Consider the following 23,616-nt stretch of genomic DNA (forward strand, 5'->3'; position numbering starts at 1 on the left):
ATATTAAGGTAGGTCACAGATTTTTCCATAGTATGTTGGATACGATGAGTTTTACAGAATATGCGTATGTTCCCATTTAAGTGTGTGTTTTTTTCACGGTTTAATTTATAGTTTTATCTTAAAGAATTTCGGTGCAATTTAGGAAACTACAATGTAGAAAGTCACTTATGCAGCTTGGATGACAATTTATTATTTGATATGCACGCAATTATCCTAACAAAAGTCCACAACAATGAACGTCGTCTCTATTCAACTAATCATCTATCCTAAACCAAATTAGGAGGGCCTACACCTATCAACTTCATTGGAACTTTTGGCAATGAAAGCATGCAGCAACGCCAAAAGTGTATATACTATATAGTTTAGAATAAAAATAATAATAATAAAAGGTAGCGTAATGTCATAATGAAAGCACAAAACAGGGTAGGGTATTTGAAAACTAATGAAAGCATAGATAGCAGCATCTATGTATATCCAGTATTATTTATTTCCTAACTTCTGATTCCCCAAATTAATCTTTTTCTTTTAGTGGGGCCCTCATGTCGAAGAAAGAGAGAAGAACAGAGAGCTGATCAATTTGTTCCCGGATCCGCAGGAGGAGGCTCCATACATATTTGATGATATACATGACATAATTATATTTGGTTGTTGCTGGGTTTACTGCACTGCATGTGTAAATGTAGGCCCTTTATATTATTAACTGCTGCGGCTTTGAAACTGGGGTTGATTGAATTAACCAATCAGATTCATAACTGGATGAAAAGGACCAGTTGCTCTTGAAACTGTATTTGTTCAGCTTAATTCATGCACTGATGTTTCAAAAAGAAACAAAATTTCTCAGCTCAAGAAAAAGATGTGTATCATTTTGTCAGATACGTATCCCTCTTTGTTAATCATATAAAAGCACCAATTGTCAAAGCTAGTTTCAAGAAACCGGATATTTTGATATGTTTGTTTCCACGAAGAGGAAAGAAGCTACATCTTTTGAGTACCTTTTTATTTATTTATTTATTTTGAGTTTTGAACACAAACAATTACTGAAAGAAGTTGAGGTGAGTAGGATAAGCCCATGCTAGATCCCATCTTCACATTTTCACACACCTCCACACGTGTGACGAATTTTCAAACCTAACACGTAAACAACATATATTGGGTGACGTGAAGTATGTGTGGCTGTTGGACTTTTACAAGTGGACAAACCGAAGAAAGTTGAAGTTCCACCAAAATTAATTGGCAATGGAGGAGTAGTCCAACACCTTATAAGTCCGTAGTCCCACTTTTTCACCTACACACTCACAATTACTACTATAATTTCATGGCTTTTGATGAAGAAGAAAATATCAAATGCTGATGAAAAATCAAGGCTGCATTGTACGAGCTGAATTAATGGGGCAGTGAACAACCTTATTAACTGTGGTTTGGAGTATTAAGGGTCCAAAAAGTCAAAAAGCCCTGCCAGACACCACGAGATACCAACTTCGTTACCTACCTTTCCATTTGCAAAACCCTAGCTAATTGATATAATGGTCCAATTAGCTTCTGCCATGTCACTCTATCTAGGATCTAGCTGCTTGAAATTTGGTATTATAAACCATTTTGTATTAGGAGCACAGTTTACCCATCATGTTTAATTATTGTCTATCAGTCTACTCCATTTAAAACACTTAAAATGACAATGTTTGAAACCATTCAAGTTTGAATTCTTTTTAAAATAAAAAATAAAAAAGGAAAGCAAAATGGAGACCAGCTCCTTTAGGAGATAGACTTTCATGCAATAGAAATAGTACTTTTTGCTATTTTCGACCAATAGCGGCATGACACTCGAAATAACCTTTTTATGTGTCATTGCATAATTGGCCGTTGATAGAACAACAATCCTATCCCCGTTGCAATAAAGTTTTTTTTGCTCCTCGAACAGTCTCTCTGTGTGGTTCTTTTTCTTTTTACCTCCATTAGGGATTCCCTAAAAGTCTATATCAATGATTATAAAAGAAGAGCACTGAAGTGACACTAATGGGTACAGTAAGAAAGAAAGGAGTGTGAGAGAAGAAGGCAAGAGACCATCTTCTCCACTCACTCCAATTACTGTTTATTGTCTTCCCAAATTAAACATGCAGCTCAATCACTGAAACACTAACTAGATTCTTGGACCAAATTGGTATACAATTCCTAGCAATTATAAAAACTATCCTAACATTTCCTCAAAAATGGTTCCCAGAACCTGCATTGTCCTGCTCTTTCTTCTCTGCTCATTTTCTTCTCTTGCCACAGCATTCCTCAACCTCACTCTTCCTGGCCAACATCCCAACCCAGAAGAAGTTGTTCAAGAAGTTCATAGGTAAATACATAGCTTTAATTACCTCCTCTGTTTTTTCTTCCTCTGTTTTCTTCTGTTTCTCAGCCTTTTGTAGATCTGAGTTATCAATCTTAACTTTTTTTTCCCTTTATTTTTCAGGAAGGTTAATGCTTCTTTGGCAAGAAGGCAAATGCTGCAAGGAACCATAAAATACCAGGACTCTTCATGCCTAACAGGAAACCCAATAGATGACTGTTGGAAATGTGACCCAAATTGGCCAAACAACAGGCAGAGCTTAGCAGATTGTGCAATTGGGTTTGGCCAATATGCTCTTGGAGGCAAAGGTGGTGAGTATTATATTGTCACAGACTCTACTGATGATGATGCTGTGAATCCAAGGCCAGGCACACTGAGATATGCTGTGATACAGACTGAGCCTCTCTGGATTGTGTTCCCTGGCAACATGCTCATCAAGCTCTCCCAAGAGCTCATCTTCAACAGCTACAAGACCCTTGATGGCCGTGGAGCCAATGTCCACATTGTGGGTGGTGGCTGCATCACGTTGCAGTTCATAAGCAATGTCATCATCCACAATGTGCATATCCACCACTGTTATCCGTCAGGTACATGAGTTTTTCCACTTCATTTCATGAATTTTTATTTACCATATACGCATGGTTTGCTCGTAGTTTAAGTTTATCCAGATTTACTTGATACTTATATGTGACTTATAAATAAGAGACTGAGTGTATCTAGATTTACTTTAGATTTACCTTAAAACACTTTGCCGGGTTATTTTTGCTTTTACTAAAAAATAATTTCGGTGTACGCTCTTGGAATTAGCTCAAGTAGCGGAGGAGTTTGAGAAAAATTGGTTAGGATTAGAATAAGTTAAGAGTTTGATTCCTTTCCATGCAGGTGACGCTAATGTGCGTTCAAGCCCAACCCACTACGGCTACCGCACAAAATCAGACGGTGATGGGATCTCCATCTTTGGATCCAAAGACATATGGATAGACCATTGCAGCCTATCACACTGCAAGGATGGTCTGATAGATGCAGTGATGGGGTCCACAGGGATCACAATATCAAACAACTACTTCTCCCACCACAATGAGGTGATGCTTTTGGGACACAGTGATGACTATTTACCTGACACAGGCATGCAAGTGACCATAGCCTTCAATCACTTCGGCGAAGAACTGGTGCAGAGAATGCCAAGGTGCAGAAAAGGCTACATCCATGTGGTCAACAATGACTTTACTCAATGGGAAATGTATGCGATCGGGGGCAGTGGAAATCCTACAATAAATAGCCAAGGCAATAGATATACTGCTCCATCAAACCCTAATGCCAAGGAGGTGACAAAGAGGGTGGAGACAGCGGAAGGGAAGTGGAAGGATTGGAACTGGAGATCAGAGGGGGACATTTTGGTAAACGGAGCATTCTTTGTGGCTTCAGGGAAGGGTGTTGAGTTTAACTATGAGAAGGCCTACAGTGTGGAGCCCAAGTCTGCTGTTCTCATTGACCAGCTCATCATGCATGCTGGTGCCCTTGGAGTTGGTGGCAGGTCTCTCTCTTTTTCTTTTTTGTCTCTTTTTCTTTCTCTATGCTCTCTTTTTCCCTTTATTTTACTCTTTTTTACTTTTCTTAATTATCTATGGACTACTTTGATTATCTCCACTATGTTCATGGCAAAATTATGGTGGGCTGATTCTAAGCTCAAACTTGAAGAAGTCAGATCTACTTGGTTTTAGGTTGGGGTCATCTTGGGCCTCTATTTTGCTTAATTTTGGACCAAATAGGACTTGTAGCATAATGTTTCACTTCTTTGATATCTCTGCATCCATGAAAATGAGCCCAAGATGTCTCTTTTTACTTTTAGTAAAAGAGAATTGAAATTGACTACTCAATTCATGTAGGATGTGTTTGGTAGGGTTTTTCTTAGTTCTAAACCAACTTTTGAATTTACAAAAGCACTTTTGATAGTGTTTGGTAATAAACAGAAGCGGTTTTTGCGGTCAAAGAAACATTATTATCTAGTGGACAAATTTTCAAAAAGCGCGTAGTTGCTGTGAATATGTAAAGTCTTGGGTTGAAATGGTAAAACTAAGACCTGTGCAATGTTATACTCTGGAAGTTATGGCAGTGCATGATGCAATTTTGAATGAACAGGGACAACAACCTGGGGAAGTGGAGCTCTGGATCCAACGGTGACGGAAACGGTTTAGGGTCAGGTCCAGACTATACGGATGACATGTCGGGAAGTAGCAGCAGGAACAATCCACTGCCACTTTCATCCACATCCACCCTCTTCTCCTTTTTTATCTCATTGTCATGCTTGTTATTTTCGTATATTATCCCAGACATGCATTTCACAATGAGAAAATAATCAGTGGTTTCAATTGCTTTTATATTTATATCATCAATGTTTCTGCATATTTGGTACACAAGAGAGAAGATAGAGAAGACATAAGAGCAATAGAATCTGCAGTCTTTTGCTTTAGACTAGCTATAACTACATTTTAATTTACTTTTAATTAGGATGAGATGTCTTCATTGGAGCATATACATCTAACTCTTAGGGCAGGTTTGGTACTACATTTGAAAGGACTAAAAGTGCTTTCTGAAGAAGTCATGAATCATTTTGAAGTGTTTTTCCAGTAAGTATTTGGATTTTTAATACAAATTAATTTCAACGTTCTTCTAATAAAAACACTACGCACTTCTCAAAAAAGGCTCATAAGTATAACTGCTTCCTATAAAAGCAGTCTCACATGAGCCCTTAGCTATACTAAAAATGGACAAAGAGTGATGCAGTTCCCAGCTAGTTCCAAATCACTTTATTTATATTGAAGTTGAACAGCTCTTTATATCCATTGGAACATTCAGTCCAGGTTACCAATTTAAATACTAATGTTTGGCTGGGTGGACAGAATGGTGACGAGGTATTGGTGGTAGGTTTTGATACCAGATAGATATTCAGCCTCTGAGAATTAAAAACCGGAATTAAGAACCTGGGTTGTGATATTTGTTTTCTCTAGGTCATCATAAGCCAGCATGTTGTTTCTTCTTCTTTTTTGACCAATTGATAGGTTTAAGTTACATCTTGGATCCCCCTTTTTTTTTTTCTTTTTTATTTATTTATTTAAAGGACGTTTCTTATTGATAGGGGCGATAATATAATAAACTCACACACACACTACACAGATTAGGACTCGAACCCATGACCTTGCCTGGGGGAGCAATTACTCCAAACCACTACATTAGCGAGTCCTTAAATTTGCGGATTTTGAATCTTTAGAGATTCATGTAATTACCAAACTTACTTGGTTAACTGATCTTTATAATTCAATGTTGGAGAGCAACTTAATTTACGGCGATGCTCTCTTACTCCCAAATGCTGCAGAATTTTTATCAGTTAAACTTGAAGGGTTAAATCACAGCCATCTTAGATTAGTTCTTGTTACTGATCTCAACTCTATTAGCAGCTTGTTTTGCTGATTAAATCTGTTTCCCACCATGCATCTTATTTCTCTAACAAAATAAATTGGTCATCGATCACTTTCTTCTTCATTGTTTTAACTCTTACTTAGCAGCTACGGTACCTTGGTAGGTCTGTTTAATTATATATCAGATGACCTTAATTCGCATGTAGAATAACAAGAAATAAGCTCTGCCAGGTTGAAATCCACTTGACAGAAAGCACATTGCTGAAGTGAAGAGTATATATATATATATATGCCAAGATTGGTTATTTTGTTCGTTAATTTGAATTATTTGGTTACGAAATTTCAAGTTGGATGCTTCTCTCCCTCTCTCTTTCTCTCTCTCTCTCTCTTTAGGGTGGAAAGTTTGGATGCTTTAGTTAAGCTTAGTCGTTTTTTTCCTAAACTGTTTGTCTTATATGATTATATCTACCAGATGATAGGAAACTGCAACAGTTTAGAAGAGAAACTTGAGAAAATTTCAATTTGATTAAGATGGTTCTACATCACATACATGCATGCCACTTTGAATTACAATTTGAAGGCTCTAAGTGATCGAAGTGACAAAAATTATTCACCATTCATACTCTGGCCCATTCATTCTTGTAAGGCCATCAGCTGCGCCATAATTGTTTCATGTAGACATGCTGAAGTTGGAAGGAAGAAGTTGTGTTTCTCGTAGCAGCAATGCGATTTACAATCTAGAGGCTCGGAGTTCATTTGATCCGCAATTCAAAATATTAAGCGTCTGTTAGTTCATGTCCCAGAGGAAACATGGACACTCCCATCTATTGCTATCATCTGGAGTCCATGTCAGATGACACAAATCTGACTCTACACTGTTACAGTCCTGATTATAGTTTATTCCACTTTGTTCGCTTGATAATTCGGATATCCAATCTGATAACCTGGTTTCGTACAGAGAATTTGTCAATGCAAATTCTGATAAACCAAGATCATCAAAGCAAGTATCCTTGGCTCCACATAAATTTGAAACAGAGTCATGGTGTTGATTAAAGTTGTACTGTTTTTCAGCACTCATATCACCTTCCTGAAAGAAAAGACTTTGCTGGCCTTTCTTTGATGTACATTGGAAGTTTCCTGCAGACAGAGCAAGTGTTAATAATGCAGAGGAAAAAACTGTAAGTAGATAAATAACCTTAGCAGTAACATATATCAGAAAGCAGAAAAGAATGATGAAGTTCTGTACCATCTTGAATTGGTTCTTTCTTCTTTAAATATGTCCTCCAGTAATTCTTGATCTCATTATCGGTTCTTCCTGGAAGCATTCGAGCAATCTTCGACCACCTACATGACGGATTTAGTTAGAGGACCACTTATCAAAATTGGTAAACATAACTTATGCACTTAGGCAGCAGTGCTAGTAGTGCAGCATGAAGGTGGTAATGTCAAACTTGAATAGGTAAAGACAAGAAAATTAAGAACCTTACTTGTTGCCCCATCGTTCATGAAGATGAAGGATTATTTTCTCTTCTTCGACAGTGATATGTCCATGCTTAAGATTTGGACGGAGATAGTTCAACCACCTCATCCTGCAACTCCTACCACTCCTCCTTAGACCTGCAGCATGTAAACAGATTCTAAATTTCTGTTCTCCATATATGTAAACTGAGTTGTCTCCAAAATTAACTAATAAGAATCACATGTAATGTACGTACCTGATTCTTTCGCTAAAGCATCCCACCTCCAATTTCCATTTAGATTTACGTAGCCTGTGAGTCGTTCATCTTCCTCTTCAAGCCATGGACCTTTGCGCAGTTTTTCTCCTTCCATGTCTGCTTGACAAGTCATTATTGGTGTGACAAACCAAGAGACATTAAACCTTTATATACGAGAAGCAAAGGTAACTAGGAGTTGGAGAAAAGAGAAAAAAGAGATGGTGATTAGAACCTCTTACATGCCACACTAGGTGGACACATCACTAGTTTGTGGGAACTCCACCATTGGTTTACATAAATTCATGCTAATAAGGTAACAATTAGGTCATCTATGAAGGTGAACAGTTGATAATTCTTGTTCTATCTCCCTTCTTGCATCACATTTTTTGTCTCTATAAGCAGATGTTGTCCTTCCATGAAAATTATATTATTGATTTTACTGCAGCATATATAGATATTTATTTTGTCTCTGCTTATTTTAGAAAGTTAGCAGAGCAACATTGCTATATGATTGTATAAAAAAGAGAGGATAGAGATAATGTTTTGGAAGGTGGCCAAGTGAAGCAAGATTTTGAAATAGATTAATAGATCTTGTGGATACTTTTCATTGGCATATCTGGAAACAACTTTGGACCGGCTGCACATCACTTGATCCTAGAGAGGAGGAAGGATTTGTTCTCAAATGAAACCAGAAATGATAGTCAAATTTGATAATGAAATTAGAATTGTGTTGATGATAGCGATTGGATCCAAGAACTTGATTTGGGGCTTTCATTTAATTCAAAACCATTTTACAAGCTTCAAGGGTCAAGAGCATAAGCTGCATGCCAACTTTATATGCATACATTCGTGTGGTGCATGTACAGTGAAGCGAAAGCGTTCAAAAATAACAAAACTTCACATTACTCAAAACCTCATATAATTTAAATTTAAAGTATTAATGTAACATATTGAACTAAAAGCAGTAGAGTTATGGGGCCAAAACAACATTGAAAAAAGGGAACTCCTCATGCCACAATCCAAAACAAGAACCCTCCCGCGTCTGATCTATAGATACTAGGAACTACGTACACCTTAACTGCAGAACAAGCAAGAAGGCGACACAAGGGGAGATCTTATTATGTCATTCTTCCTGAACCGGCTTCTGCTGACTGCAAGTACTTGTCCTCTTGATAACAGGAATGCATGCACTAGCGATCTATGAATGATTTATTCATGAGATTGACAGCATCATCCATGAACTGCATCATAGACATGACAAATGTGTTAATTAAAAAGTCCTTTGCAAATATGGATTTTCATGTTTTATGTATGAAAGCATAGTTTGTTGTTTCCCGTCAAAACTAAGTACTTGACAAGAATCAAACAAGAGTACACCACCAATTATCAACAACAAATAGTGGGAACTACAATTTAAGAACGAGGACTCAAAGAAAGGGTGGAGCATAAAGTATTTTCTTGCTCATTCACTTCAGAACAAGTGAAGGCATAAAATTTACAGAGAACTTTTAATTTAGCACTATAAATCTTCCACTAGTCAGCTATAACTAAAACCCAACCTCCTTCCACCTTGTAACAAAAATCATAACTTTTTAGGAAAACCAGGTCTAGTCTGCATACACTAGGCCACAGCCTGAAAAGACAAGCTGATTAATTTACAGAATGCTTAACCACAGAAAACATTTGGCAGCAATGAAATATATGCATGTATCCAGTTTTGAATTTCATTATGGTGCTGTGTGAAGATCATTTTCAGAATTTTTATGGCAATTTGACACAAAAGAATTAATTTTTATTTCTTCAAATGATACAAGAGAACAAAATGGCATGATATTATTTTCAGCAAATCTAACCAGGCAAACCAGGAATGTTCTGTCACAAGCTGGTTTTATTATTGGACAAATTTCATTTTATTCGTACTTTTTCCATTCCATGAAATTGGGAACCAATTCATCAGCAATTTAATTTGGGGGCAGCACCGTTTCTCAAGGGCATTTGCACTTTATTTATTTATGTATTTATTTTTGGTCTAAAGCTATCTGCTCTCATTACCGAGTCAAGAATGTTAACTCCAAAAGGTGAAAACAGATATGAAACATGGAAATTTACCTTTCCAAGCTGCTTGAGCTCTCGTCCAACTGGTTCCAAAAATTTCAAGTTAACTTCAATAGGCCATACCTGCATGAAAATCAGGGATCAATTAAAAGAATAATAACAAAGAAGCACAAGAGGCAAGGTATACATAATAATAAGTAAAAACTTGATATATCTATGACACGGGCACAATATGCAAATCAAAGCATTAAGATTTCTCTATATTTTGCATTTTGAAACACCATCTATCAAATATACTATTCAAGCACAGGATCTGCCTTCCTAAAAGTACATGACTAAATACACCTCCAGAGAAGCAGAATACATAATTATACAAAACAATTCCAGACTTTTAATAAAGTAATAAAATTTTACGGGTAACATGAGATAGAGAAAAAAGATAAGACCCTAGTTAGAACATAAAGGCAATTTCTTATGGTACAAAGTTCGAACTTTACAATGAGCACCTGGTTTAAAGGTTAAAAAAGAACAAAAGGCAAACGAACAACATTGGCGCCAAGAAGAAGCAGAAGTTTCTATTCTAAATGTGCATAGTTAGCATAACATATATACGAGGAAAACATATAATAACAGCCATAGCACTCTACCAAGAATTTACAGCCAGCAACTATTGGCGTGTACTTACTACTTATTCGCATATGCCACCATAGTTGCACACACAACCCACATAATGCTCAAGTTATTTGTGAACATAATTGAAGAATCGCATTACTTACATACAAATGAGGAAAATTGAACTAACCCATGAAACCATTGGTCAAAATTTGGGAGCTAAGAAACTTATTGAAGGCAGAATGAACCAAATAAGTTTGCATATATTTTAGTGATGAAAAAAAAGAAAAAGAGTAGGAGGCAACCTTGACACCAAGTAACTTGATAGGTGTAACTTGTCCCGGGACAATGCACTCAGGGCCTGCTGCTTCCACTATGGCTTCCATTGCTAACCCACTTCCTACCGGGTTCGGGTGCTGCAAAATTAGACTTTTTTACGATGACCCAGAGGAGAAAGATAAATAATAAAAAAACAAAGCAATTACAAGTGTAGAAGGAGAGTGAGGTGTGTGAGATAGAGAAAAGGAACCTTCATGACAGAGATGGCATAATTGGAAGTAGGGTTCTGGGTTATTCGGAGAACAGGGGAATGGTGAATTTTGGGTATGGGTTTGGTGTTTGAGGCCCTCCAAGGCACGTCCTTTGGCAGTGAAGAACCACCTCCTCCTCCTTTACGGGACATGCCCTTCTTTCGTAGAGAGAGAGAGTCTGTGTGTCTGATTTTGAGTTGATGATGAATCGATGCTGAAGAAGCCACAAGATGATGGATAAATCGCTCAGGACCTGAGGTTTGTATCTTTTGGAGCGGCCTCTGTTTTTTCCTTTTCTTGTTTTTGATTTGTGGGGTTTTCTAATTTGTGACTAAGAGGTAGGGGAAAATGATATATCTTTATTGGACGCTTTTCTTTTTGTCATACAGAAATAAAAATAAAAACCTTTCAATTCCTAATTTCTTTTCATAATTTTATTTGCTTTACATCAGGAATTCCTTCTTAGTATTTTGATCTAGAAAAATTGTTCTTTCGAAAAACTTTGCAACTTTGCATAGAACAGGTCAAAGCCTATATAAATTTTCAGAAAACTAAAAGAAAATTCCTTTTTTTGGAAAATACACGATCTGTATTTGGATCATATCTTAATCTGTTAGTTTATCTCCAGTCTCTCTATTTCTCTTAAGCTCTTTTTGAAACACATATCAAAAATACAAAATTACACACATTTAAATCTCACAACTTTTGACAAAGGACCCACTAATTTAGTGATTTGAAGTATTTACTCCTTCAGATAAAGTCTTGAATTCAAGTACTAGCATTCATATAGTGCATGTGAGTTTAGTATATTATCCCTTTCTCAATAAAAAAGGTCTTAAATAAAATAAAAATTTCTCACAACTTTTGGGACGCTTCTTTATGTATTGGCATAATTTCACCTAACTAATCTGAAACGCTTGGAGGGGGGAAAAAAAACACCTCAAAAAATGTTGGGGGGGGAAAGTGCACAATATATTTCACAAATAATTCTTAATCTGCAGCATATTGCTAACAAATTCCGTACATCTTAAATTACATTTATCACTGCTTCTTCTGATATTTTCAATGATTGGAACAGAGATCAAAAAATTAAAAGACAAAAATTATATATTAAAAAAGAATACCACCAAAATGAGAGGAGAGGATTTATCTTCAACCCATCCATGCATTTTCCAATTGCGGGGGCACATGAAACCCTGGTTGATCATTTAGGCTGTAACCATATCATCTTCCCCTCTCTGTGCTGCCGCATCTGCCAGTTTTTTCCATGTCAACTCCCGCTGTTCTTCCACCTCTCTGGACCTGGCCTCTCTCTCCGCAAGCTGCCTCTGGCACTCTTCAAACAAGTCAGCATCCATTTCCAAAAACATTTTTCGAACATTGACGGTCAGCCCATGAACTGCTTGGTTCCAGTGACTTTGGATATTCCTCTCCAATGCCTCAAAAATAATTGGTAGAGTGACATTCCGGTTCTGAGCAATTAAACCCACAATGTGCTCATTATTCCACAGAAAGAGTGCTCGTTCCGCAACCTGCATTGCAAATGTGACTAAGCAAAATTTTCAAGAAAGGATATTCTTAGAGTAAAATACAACTTTAGAAGTTTTGATTTGGAGTCTGATCCTCTCACCAATTCATTAATGATGAACATTTGGAAACATTAGTACAAAGTCCTAACAACATTACTCTTACCAGATCAACACAAGTTATTGCAAAATTAACAAACATTACATTCATATAGTCCTAACAACATGTCCCTTCACCAAATTAACACAAATTACTCTTATCAGAAAACTTGCTTCAAGCCAACAACATTCATAACACAAGACAGGAACCCAATTAAAAATTTCCAATCTTTTACCTCCTTAATTCTTTTCATTGACATTTGTAACTTGTTTAATAGAATACCAAAATATAGCCTCACGCGCAGCACTAAGCACATGCATAACAGCAAGCACAAAAGTTGACAAAATTCCAAAATATATAATTCATAAAAATGAAAAGTGGAGCACTTTAGGTTCAAATCGTTGCTGCAGTCTAGAAAAACTAGTTGCATAAATATCAATGGTAAAGGGAAAAAGAAAACCTACTGCTGATGATGCTAAATAAGAATAAGTCGGGCTGTTTCATTGGATCATTACATATTGGTGCCAGGTTTATTTATAACAATTCATGCATGGATCAATATAGAACGTATTTCACAGATCAGGAAACTTATCAGCAGAAAGCTAAATAGGGATGGACGGAAATCACCAAAACAATGTCAAACACAGCAAGCATATTGAAAGTTAGGTTATCTAAGGTGAACCATTCTAGGATATTTCCCACCTAGTTGTGTTTTTTCCCCCTAAGGTTGACACTGCATGCTTTCAGTTATCTTATAATGGTTCTTGATGTGATAAGTATCTAACTACTTCACCCATATCAAGTTATATGGCATCTATTCCTACAGACAGAGTACAAGTTGATCTCTCATTCCATCCACTTTATCGCAGCCTATCTGCTTATTCAATAGAAAACCAAAATGTCAAAAACACTAGCATTTTTAACGTACTACATGGGCATTTCTAAGAAATTAGCATATCAAAGATCTTTCCCCATGGGAGAAACACGCAAGTAAACATTCATTTGGTCCCCACTATAACAGATTGGAACTCTCATTAGCACATTATCTGCAACAAAAGGACTAGAAATAAGTAAATTTATCAAACAAGGATAAACAGATTAAGGCTGCAGCCTCATGCAGAAATAGAAGAGTACTAGTTTCAGAAAGATTTTGGAAACGGGTTACAATAAATGTTCTCTATGCATAAGCAAATGCGAGAATATAACATAATATGGCACCTTTCACAAACAGCAGCAGTTTCCATTTGTGAAACATGTCATATGAAGAAACAGCTCAATCCATCAATAACATGAAAACATAATATAAGTACAATGAAAGCATAACAAAATAAAAAAAAACTGTGAATTCAGAAAAAGAAAATGGAAAGGTGAAACTTCGGACCTAGCAGAAACAGAAAAATGCCAGTAAGTTATATTCATAAAATAAACAGTGAAAACAAATATATCATTGGGAACCATTTGTCTTAAACAAATAAGTTAAAGAATTAGTTTAAAGCTTCAGCAAAATGAAGCAAACCCAATAAAATTTGCAAAGATTCCCAAACCTGGAAATGAGAGCTATTGAGGCAGCGAGCAATCTGTCTGAAAAGAGGAACCATGCAACGCTGAAATTCAGCAGCTTGTGTAGCCTCCAGAACTTCTTCAAGTTCTCCAAGGAAAAGAACTTCCTTCTGGCAATTGGTCAGCGGCCAGTATTTCAACAGACCCCTAACAACCGTATCTGCCAATTTGTAATCCTTTTCAACAAATTGGGTTATGCAGTAGGACAGCTGCTGATGATAAACTGCAATTGACTTCGGCTTATGCAGCGGTATAAGTGCCCGAACAAGAAATAACTTATGCTCCTCTTTCATTGGTAGTGCAAACCCATTAATTATGCTCCCAAGAATCTCTAAAAGCTCAGCAATGCCGCTGTGCCTCTCAGTCTCATAAATAAACCGATAGAATATGTTATTGATGGCTTTCCTGATGAAGGGTCGGTGCACCATGAACTTCCCATATATTCGGTGAAGAATGTTTTTCAAGTACTCACGCTCACGCGGGTCCTCAGAGTCAAACAAATCTAGTAGCTTCAACACAAACGAGTGATCAATATAACGCTTGGCAACCTTGGTATCAGTATCAGATGACACAATGTACCTAAGAAGGAGCTCATAAACCAACTGCAAATGAGGCCATGATGGCTCCAAATAAAGCTCCTCCTCTTCAGGATCGGCATTCTCTTGGCCCGTGTTTTCATGAGACGCAGGGGGCAAGCAACGAAATATATTAACAGAAACCATTTTGATCATCTCCTCTTGACATGTCTCGGTGATCTTACCCGACCCAGATTGTATGAAATCAACCAATTCCAAAAGGGTTTGACGCTTAATTTCCTTTTCTCTAGGGGTCTTAAGGGTATCAGAGAAATCAAATTGAAAGCAACAAACCTGCAATTTGCGAAGAAACAGGGTCTGGCGTTCGGAGACGGGAGCGTCACGGAAGAACGGGAGAGGCTCGATGGTGCCCGAAGGCGGTAACGCCGTTATCCCCGGAGCCCCACCCGAATTGGGACCTGAAGCAGCCGGCCCGGCCCGGGACGCGTGGTTTACGACCACATTCGCGACTGCCCCGGAATTTCGGGTACCCGGCGGGCCGTACCCGTAGGACGAAGGATCATGAGAATCGGACTTGGAGGGCTTCTTGTTTCCCTTGATGATCTTCTTGAACATAATTTCCCAATTTTCCCAATGCAGCAACGAGTCCTAAACCCTAGAATTGGGGGTGGGGATCGGATTGGAATCAAAACGAGCTCGGCGATGTTGAAAAAAAAACGATTGGCGATCAGATTCAGCATGCATGGAACAACAACCCCAGATTCTCAATCAATCAATCAATCCCTGCAACTCTTATTCAATTTGTGATTTCTGCGTCGGAAGACGAAACTGAAACTGAAAAGGGGCGTGGGGAAGCGAAGAAATGTACCGTCTTTGGAGTTTCGAATCGGAGAGAGATGTGGGTGGTGGTTGGTGGATCCGAAATGAAAGTCATCTGAGTCGGATCGCCGGAATGCCGGCGACTTGATCGGACGGTGGTCGTTCCGGCGATCAACCCGATGAGAGAGAAAGCGAGGGAGAGAGAGAAAGAGAGAGAGTGTACGTATGTGTGTGTATGGAAGTGGAGGGCGGATAATTAAGGAAAATGAGAAAATTAAAAAACCAAGAAAAGTTTAAAACAGCAAAAATGGGAATGATTGCAAAAACGCCCTTTATAAATAATTAAAAAAAACACACTGACACTTGTTTATTTAAGGAATAATTTGTATTTATTAGTTTTTTTTTTGTTGGGAATTAGTTTAACAAAAAAAAATTAGTTTAGTTTAGTTTTTTAGGTTTTCGGTTATTTCGCACGTGGCGCATGAGTGAAGGAACTGATAAATCTGAAAATATGAGCCGTGTTTGTTTTTTTTAATTTAAATTTAAATTTTTGGTATTAAAATCTGAGATGTGTGTGTTGTTTTTCAGGTTGGGGGGATCTTACCATGTTTATGTTTCCTTAACCTTGGATGGAAGTTTGGGTTGGATCCTTGTAGGTGTTGGTGGGCCCCCACTGTTTCGAGGATAATGCTGAGGGCAAAAAATAGTAAAGTTCCTATTTTTAGGTTGGTTCTAATTTTGTGTAATTTGCTGGGTGGTATCCAAAATAGAAAAAAAAAAAAAAAAAAAAAAAAGCCAAGCATCTCCAAATTTTATTGTTATCTTTTGTATTGGATATATTATATTATCCATAGGGAAATCCAATTAGCATAATTTTTTTCCTTATGCGAAATATAACGAAGGTATTTAGATCAAATTGAATATACTTAAATTTTTGTAGATTCTTTAAAAAGTTCGAATTGAATACTTTAGATTTGTAAATTTCTTTGAAATTCATTAAAATCACAATTAAATCCTCCTTAGGTGGGTGGCCTCCATTTCTCTCCTCATCCCCTTCCTTCCCCTCCTTATCCTAGACCTTTCCATGCCCTCTCCACTTTTGATCCTCGCTCATCGCCTTTAATGCTTCCATCTTAACTGAGTTTGGTGGTTATTTGGCTATATCAACAACAACGTGGTAGTAGATCAAGTTTTATTTTACTTGTTTTGTGTTGTAGTTTTTTGAGTTGTAATAAGTGTATTAACTCTTTCTGAGTTTGTTGCATGTTTTCTAGTCTCTACTAGTATTTTTCACTTGTGAGAGTTAAAGGGTTGCAGTTTTAGTTCAAATTTGGTGCAATGAGATATATGTCTGGTTTTTCCAAGCTTATGGCTTTTTTGATGGAATTTCTTAGGTCGTGTGTGGCTATGAGTGGAGGTACAACTTGTGCACTTGTTATTGAGATGGACTCCTCCGTATTTGGATTAATCCTTTGTATTAACCTTATGAGGTTATTTATTTTGTCTTTGTGACTCACAACCTTTCGACCTGAATTATGAATACAATTTATCGCCTTTCTCTCAAAAAGATCCTAATATCATTACTTCTTATGTGGCTCACTAGGATGAAAACACATGTTATCTTAACCTATTTAAACAATTAACCAAATATCTTCCTAACCAAATACCAAACTCTCCCATTTTCATATCATTGGCCCACATAAAAAAGTAAGGATATCGTGGTCCTAAATACGACCCAAGTATTTTCACCCCAAACATACTTTAAAAATTCAATCCATTATGAATCACGAATTTTTTAAGCAATGACATGAATGGCACAGTTTTGAGTTGAATTGTAGGCAAGAAAGAAATTGATTTTTTTTTCAATGAAATGATTAAACCAAAAGAGTTGTTTGATTAGATAAACACCATCCACGTCAAGGTCATAAACACACAACCAGAAATTAACGCTGCTATGATTGTTTCAATTATAGGACTTGACTTAGTGATTGAAGGGCAGGTTTTATTTTTTTATTAATCATATTTTGGGACAGGATTATATTTGCTTTAAATTTATAATCCGCAATAAAACTCCTCATTTTGTCAAAGTGCATGGGAAAGGAATTTTAGTACTAAAGTGGACCCAAATTTGACAAAAACTGATTGGATGCGACTTTCAAGTCTTTAATTTATTGAGAGTAGATAAGATAATTGTAATAAGTCAAATTTCTCACCCAATTATGTGAAGCTTTGGTCATTAGCATAATTTTTTTTTTCTTTTCTTTTGAATACAAGCGATAGTTTAAACTATAAGTCAATGTCATTTTTCACTGAATTAGACATCGTTGGCTAATATTCTTTATCTTTGTGCGAGAATCAATTGGTTAGAAACAACCACTTTAGTTGGATATATTTATCTAATAAATTGGTTGGTTAAAGGCTAAACAAGCTAAGAAGATTCTTAATTTAGTACTTTAGTAGGGATTTCCTAGATATTCCTTGTTTTGGAAATGCATTATTAATTAAACTTCAAATTTAAGGTACACAAAAGGAAGCATACAACAAAAATTAGAATTTTTTTTTGGTTGAAACGATAGGATTTTATTTAGGAGATGGAGTAATCATTACAAAGAATTGACTAGGCCCTAGGAGATTAGGCGAGCATCTCTACACATAAGAGTTCGGTAATCAAACTACCCGATAACCTACCCTCTTCCCGCATAGTGATCAGAGAGAACAGAGCGGCCCCCTTCTCTGGGTCTCCTTAGAAGTCCTTAGCCAAAAAAATTGGAATTTTAGTTTGATTATAAAGGCCAACCACCTCAACCATGAATTAGAACCTTTTCGTCTCAGCAGAATCTGGAAAAAGGGAAAATCCAAGATGATGCAAATGTAATCGTATATAGATGTGAAACCAAACACATCGTCCAGAGCCAGACTGAAATCATGTATTGAAGTTGGTTTTTCATTTTGGGTTGTGGGCTAGGGCCAGGAAAATTCTTTTGTGAGCTTTTATTTAATTTTGGGCCTCGGTGCACCAAAAAAGAAAGAAAAAGAAAGTGTTTAGGCTTGAGGATTTGTGGTTAATCTTGGCCAATTATGCATCTAATGATAATCCTCTTTTGTCCCAAAAAAATCCAGCACTGATTATTGTATTCACAAACTCTATATATGCATGGTCATTTCGCCTTTTTAATTTTGTTTTTTCTGTCGGGTTCAAATATTTAATGTTGACTCACGTGTTTCCTTAACACAACCACCACTCCACCAATGCACCCAGACCCAGTGACCAATATCTGATCTAGTGATATGTAGTGGCAATATATCTGTATATATATTATGCACATGTTCATAAATCATGCACAAAGTGTTAAGACTTTAGAGAGATTGATAGATGGTCCACTACTATCGGTGTTAGATTTAGCATAAAATGCATCGATGTTATTAGTAGTGAAGTTACTCGATATACATTGTATTTTATTTAGTTAAGCTTTCGATATAGTATTCTTGCATTTTTCAACACAAACTTATACTTTGAAATACTAAAAACATGTTAACTACTATTTTCATATCATTTGAAAAAAAAAAAGAAAAAGGATGAAGAATAGTTTTGGGCAAGGTCCATGTAGCTAGTAGATTTTTGAGCTAAGAAGAGAAAGCTGATCCTGAGAGAACTGCTTTGTCTATTTTGTAAGAGGGCCAAGGTAGATTTTTACTCACTCATCTATGGATTGAGGCAGCTCATTATAGCATTGCACAGAGTTGAAGAAGAGAAAATCCCTTTCTTGTTAAAAGTGGTAAAATTTCATGCATAGATGGGAAATGGACATTTTACCTACCGGAGACATGTGATTAGGCAAATTAATTGATGGTATTATAATTAGGTTAAATTGACAGTTTGAGGTAATAAGTAGGTACGCAAATATGAATTAATTTAGTTGACGAAGACAATGTACCCTGCTCCGAGTTTGAATAAGTAGGGTTACATTGAAAGTTTGGATGAAGAGTTCCCAAAAACAAAAAGAGTATAATTAAAGAACTGTTCACAAAGACGCAAGCTGGTGCTGTGGGGATAACTCATATGACAGAAAGCAATGAGATTGTGAGTTGTTTTCTTGTCTTATGTATGATTGGTGCTCTGTGGGGTTACAAATTAAGAACTTGAGGCACCGAAAAGTTGCCCCAAAAATATTGATGGTTTGATATTAAGCACAGTGGGAATGAATGGTGGGCACAACTTTTGTTTTCATACAAAACCGAGGCAAGGAATTCAAAGCACACCGCCTAAAAGTGTCTCCAAGCATAATGGCGAAAGCTCCTTTGTCCCTTTCCTCCTTCCTCCAAAATACCCTACTTTTCCCAAAACGTCAAAAAGGTATAATTGCACGCTTACAAGTTACGTGTCCTATTGTGTGCTTCTGTGTGGCATATTTCACAGGCCGAATTTTGAAAATTATTTTTTCTATCACAACTGGTTATGTACAACTATGTGTTTATTTATGCTCGCATCACATAAACGACATACTGATGAATGACAACAACCTACAGAAAAAGAGCACTATTGCTGCCATTAATTAATGAGTGGCAGCTGGGAATTTTTGATCCTACTTGAACCAAGAAAGAGAGCAAATTGGAGGTTTCTGCAAATATTTGAAGAGACTTGTGAGGCTGGTGGAATAAGAGAACAAGTTGGGCAAATGTTGTTATAGCTAAAGGTTGCAAGTGCCTGAAGTTAGCTTAACTAAGAGACAAACTAGAGTTGTAGTTTGGTCCAGCCAAACCTAGAACTGGGCAATCTATTGCTTCTATGCAGTGGGTTTCGCTCACAAGAGGCCAAGGAGGAAATGGACAAGAGGAATTCAGATTCTGTCATACAACTGGCAAAATGGGTCAAGGCCATAATGGCATAGTCAACAATACTTAATCTTTTGGGATTTATTTAGCTTTTGGAAAAAGAAACAAATTTACTGAAAACATTATCAAAATAGGAGGGAGACTAGCTATATCATTTTTAAGTGACATGTTCTAAATTGCTATACAAAAGCACTTTAAAAAGAAAACCATTTTAATTGCTTTTTGGAAAAGAAAAGTACAAGCACCCTATTGAAAAACCATCCCTATAGTTTATTTGCTTCTAATACTATAACTAAATTCTAATTAAGAAAATATATTAATGATCTGAATTACAATGTTTGAAGAGAGAGAGATCATGTTTTTTTCCTTTGTAAATTATTTCCATAGAAAATTACAAGAAGATGCTGAGCAATTAATTAGCCACCTCATTGATTTTCCCCTGCCCTATTTTTCAAATCCAAGTTGGTCTCTGAACCTTGTGGTGCTGCAGAGGAGGTTGAACTTGGAGCAGCAGCAGTAGCAGCAACAGCTGCTTTGGCCTCTATTTCTGTCAAAGGCACCATGCCACTTGAAGCAGCTACATCAGATTCAGCTGCCTCAGCTGCCTCTCTGAACTTCTTGTAAATATCACTTCTATAAAATTTCCTAGTCCTGATCACCAAAATAAATGAAACAAGGCTCCCAAACAAAGCCACTGCAGCCATTATACAGAAAGCCAATCTGTAACAAGGCACTCCTTCACAAGTCAAGTCCTCACCTGCTTTCCTAACCTTACCCAAAGCTTTCAGCTGCTTCAAGGCCTCTGCATCATATAAATTACCAGCCACTTTCACATTCAGAAGGTAAGCCCCAATAGGGCTAGCAGCACCACCAACATTGATCAAAGTGGCATAGTATTTGAGGCCAAAGATTTCTGAAATGATGGCAAAAATCAATGGCCATTGTGCCCCAAAACAGAACCCAATAATCACAGAAGCAACGTAGAGAGAGTTGGGGACGCCAAATGCGATTAGAAGATGGCCAACGCATGATAAAAGAAGCACAAGAGTGAGCAAGAGGGGACGAGGGAACTTGTACTTTTTCAAAAGGACTTCTGAAGAGAAGCCAGAGGTAACTCTTCCAAGGTAATTCCAGATGCTTACCAGAGATATAAAAGTGCTTATGCTGTGAGTTGGGTAGCCTAATGAGCCCCCAATCTGACCCAAGTTGTCGATGGCGGTTAATGTCCCACCGGCACCACAGGTTATAGCAATGAACAAGATCAACATGTCAATGCTGAAAACTGCTTGCAGTATGGTGTAGTCCTCACCTCTATCTGGTGGCCTGAAAACATTTTGCAAGCAAGAATTTGGCTTCTGCTGGGTTTGTGGAGATGGTGGTGCTGCAACAGGTGGCAGGGCTACTTGAACAGGAGGAGCTGGATTCTCAGCTACTACTTTGAGCTGAGATTGATCATTCAATGCTCTCATTTTGCTCTTCCAGATTTTGAATTCTTCGAAAATAACAACGGCGAGCGGAAGAAAGAGTAACACAAGCACAACTGAAGCACTTCCAATGTACTCAATTCTTGAAAATCTCAGTTTGTGTTGTATGATAATTAAAAACATGATAAACCCAGCTAGGCCAAGAGTAACGTAGAGAAGATTGTAGAAGACCCTGAGCTCATTCGGTTGTCGAACAACCTTCAACAATCGGATTATTGGAAGAAACACCATTGAAACAGCAGCTGGAAGCCAACCAATTAACAAGATAAGAGCCTTTGAGTCGCGACCATAGAAAGCCAAGAAGAGCTGTGTAATAATTGCACCACTTAGGCCAACAAGTCCCTTCAAGAGCCCCAAAACACTGCCTCTACTCTCCGGGAAATTCTTAACACAACTCACTACAGCACCAGTGTTTGAAAATGTCTGAGAATTTGCACCTATGCAAATGTACAAACACATCTGCCACACCCGGGGCTTCGACGTTCGACCAGTCACTGCTAGCCATATCATGAAGTACCCGAAAAAGTTCATGACTGCACCGATTAACAGGACCACCCACGGAGCTGTGAACTCGTTGATGAGGCCGGCTATGACCCCAACATTGCCCCCCAAGTCCTTGAAGAAGCTCAGCAAATTGATTGTTGTTTGGTCATAGCCTAGAGATTTTTTGATGTCATTGGAGTAGAGGGCAAACATGTATGTTGCTCCAGCCACTGACAAGATCAACATTGAAGCAAAAACCATGAACCATCTTCCATGGACAACTTGCAAGCCAAAGCTCCTCATCTCCTTGTGGCCTAAACCACCACCACCAAAACTGAACTCAGCCACCACCATTTTTTTTTCTCTTCTTCTTCTTCAAAACAAAAGAATTTCCGACACAGTTGGGGTCTTTAATTAGTGGTTACTTAGTACCATTTGTACACACACACACACATATATATACATATATACATGAACACGAGAGATTTGGCTGAAAGGGAGGTGGGAAATGAATAAGGAGTTTCACATTGACTGGATAGTTGACCTGCCACTAGGAATGGATGAAAGGCTCTCTGTGAAGAGTAAAAGATAAGGTGGAGACTTTGGGTTCAACCTGTCCATCTTTTGTGACATGTGTCTGCTGTTAGAAAAAGCACTTCTTGCACAAACGAACCAAATACATACACAAATTGGATGTGGATGATTATTTTATTAGTTGATCCAATTAAAGAACATGCGAATTGGATGACTGATTTAGGAGTTTTGGTGGTTACATCACACCCATTGTGAACAGAATCATATGATTAGCACGAGCAAGGAAAATCAGAGGTGAATATATTCTTTTCACTGTCAGTCAAAATTCAATATTAGACAAACTTACTTCGCTTTGTCCTGTTCTCTTCCAGATTCCCAACTCCAGATCCAGGCCCCCAAAAAATCTTCAAAACAAATTAATTTAGCATCTTGGAAGAGTGACATGTCGGTAGAATAATATTAGGGACAGTTAACGACGTGATTATAGGGCAATTAAGTGAATTTTACAATGTATCAACGACTGACAACAAAACATATTTACTTATTTATCCTCCTCATTATGTATATTTGCTTCTAGATGGTTTGGACCTGACCCTTCTATCTCAATCTGATGCACTTAGGTGGAAGTCGTAAAAGCAAAGATCAGAATCAGCCCAAGCAAGGGCCTTTCAGAACCACTTGGAGAATGAAATGAATCAACCATTCCCCAAATCAGTTTCCAGGTGCATGAATAATGTATTTATCACTTGTGGTCCAGAGTTTTGCCTTAGAAACTCATTGTGCGCATAAACTTTCCAAACCCAAAAAGAAAGAAAGCGCAAATTCATGGACCCTCCTGAATTTTCTGATGGCCAAGGAAGCAATTGGCTTTGCCTAATGGTGACCTCACTAACTGCATCATACCTTTAAAGAGCAAAGACTTGGGTAAAAAATGGAAGCCCGTCTTTCAGGAAAATGACAAGATAACCATGGCAATATGGCATGTGATTTGGCTCTATCTTATGTTCCAAAGCTTGTCTGTTACCAGCTTTGGATAAGGGAAATGAGATATTATTTGAGTGGGTTGATGATTTAGTTACAC

The 23,616-nt window shown here is 37.4% G+C and overlaps 5 protein-coding genes across 5 annotated transcripts; 1 reads left to right on the forward strand and 4 right to left on the reverse strand.

Annotated features, from left to right (window-relative positions):
* LOC18770941 (probable pectate lyase 12) lies at positions 1,996-4,735 on the forward strand. Its single transcript, XM_007201922.2, has 4 exons — positions 1,996-2,338; positions 2,456-2,919; positions 3,215-3,866; positions 4,472-4,735. The coding sequence occupies exons 1-4, from the start codon at positions 2,208-2,210 to the stop codon at positions 4,686-4,688; spliced, it is 1,464 nt and encodes a 487-aa protein (XP_007201984.1). The 5' UTR covers positions 1,996-2,207; the 3' UTR covers positions 4,689-4,735.
* On the reverse strand, positions 6,200-7,596 carry LOC18769071 (transcription factor MYB27). The gene is made up of 4 exons (XM_007203806.2): positions 7,464-7,596; positions 7,236-7,365; positions 6,995-7,092; positions 6,200-6,885 (listed from the first exon to the last, which is right to left on the reverse strand). Exons 1-4 carry the CDS (start codon positions 7,594-7,596, stop codon positions 6,536-6,538), a joined length of 711 nt encoding a protein of 236 aa, XP_007203868.1. The 3' UTR covers positions 6,200-6,535.
* Positions 8,343-11,048, reverse strand: LOC18770897. The gene is made up of 4 exons (XM_007204401.2): positions 10,660-11,048; positions 10,436-10,546; positions 9,573-9,641; positions 8,343-8,704 (listed from the first exon to the last, which is right to left on the reverse strand). Exons 1-4 carry the CDS (start codon positions 10,810-10,812, stop codon positions 8,654-8,656), a joined length of 384 nt encoding a protein of 127 aa, XP_007204463.2. The 5' UTR covers positions 10,813-11,048; the 3' UTR covers positions 8,343-8,653.
* On the reverse strand, positions 11,609-15,507 carry LOC18771475 (serine/threonine protein phosphatase 2A 57 kDa regulatory subunit B' beta isoform). Its single transcript, XM_007201897.2, has 2 exons — positions 13,831-15,507; positions 11,609-12,192 (listed from the first exon to the last, which is right to left on the reverse strand). The coding sequence occupies exons 1-2, from the start codon at positions 14,995-14,997 to the stop codon at positions 11,869-11,871; spliced, it is 1,491 nt and encodes a 496-aa protein (XP_007201959.1). The 5' UTR covers positions 14,998-15,507; the 3' UTR covers positions 11,609-11,868.
* Positions 20,186-23,049, reverse strand: LOC18769038 (protein NUCLEAR FUSION DEFECTIVE 4). The gene has a single exon (XM_007204541.2). It carries the CDS (start codon positions 22,353-22,355, stop codon positions 20,460-20,462), a length of 1,896 nt encoding a protein of 631 aa, XP_007204603.1. The 5' UTR covers positions 22,356-23,049; the 3' UTR covers positions 20,186-20,459.

Source organism: Prunus persica, chromosome G7 (genome assembly GCF_000346465.2).
Source record: "Prunus persica cultivar Lovell chromosome G7, Prunus_persica_NCBIv2, whole genome shotgun sequence".
Lineage (NCBI taxonomy): Eukaryota > Viridiplantae > Streptophyta > Magnoliopsida > Rosales > Rosaceae > Prunus > Prunus persica.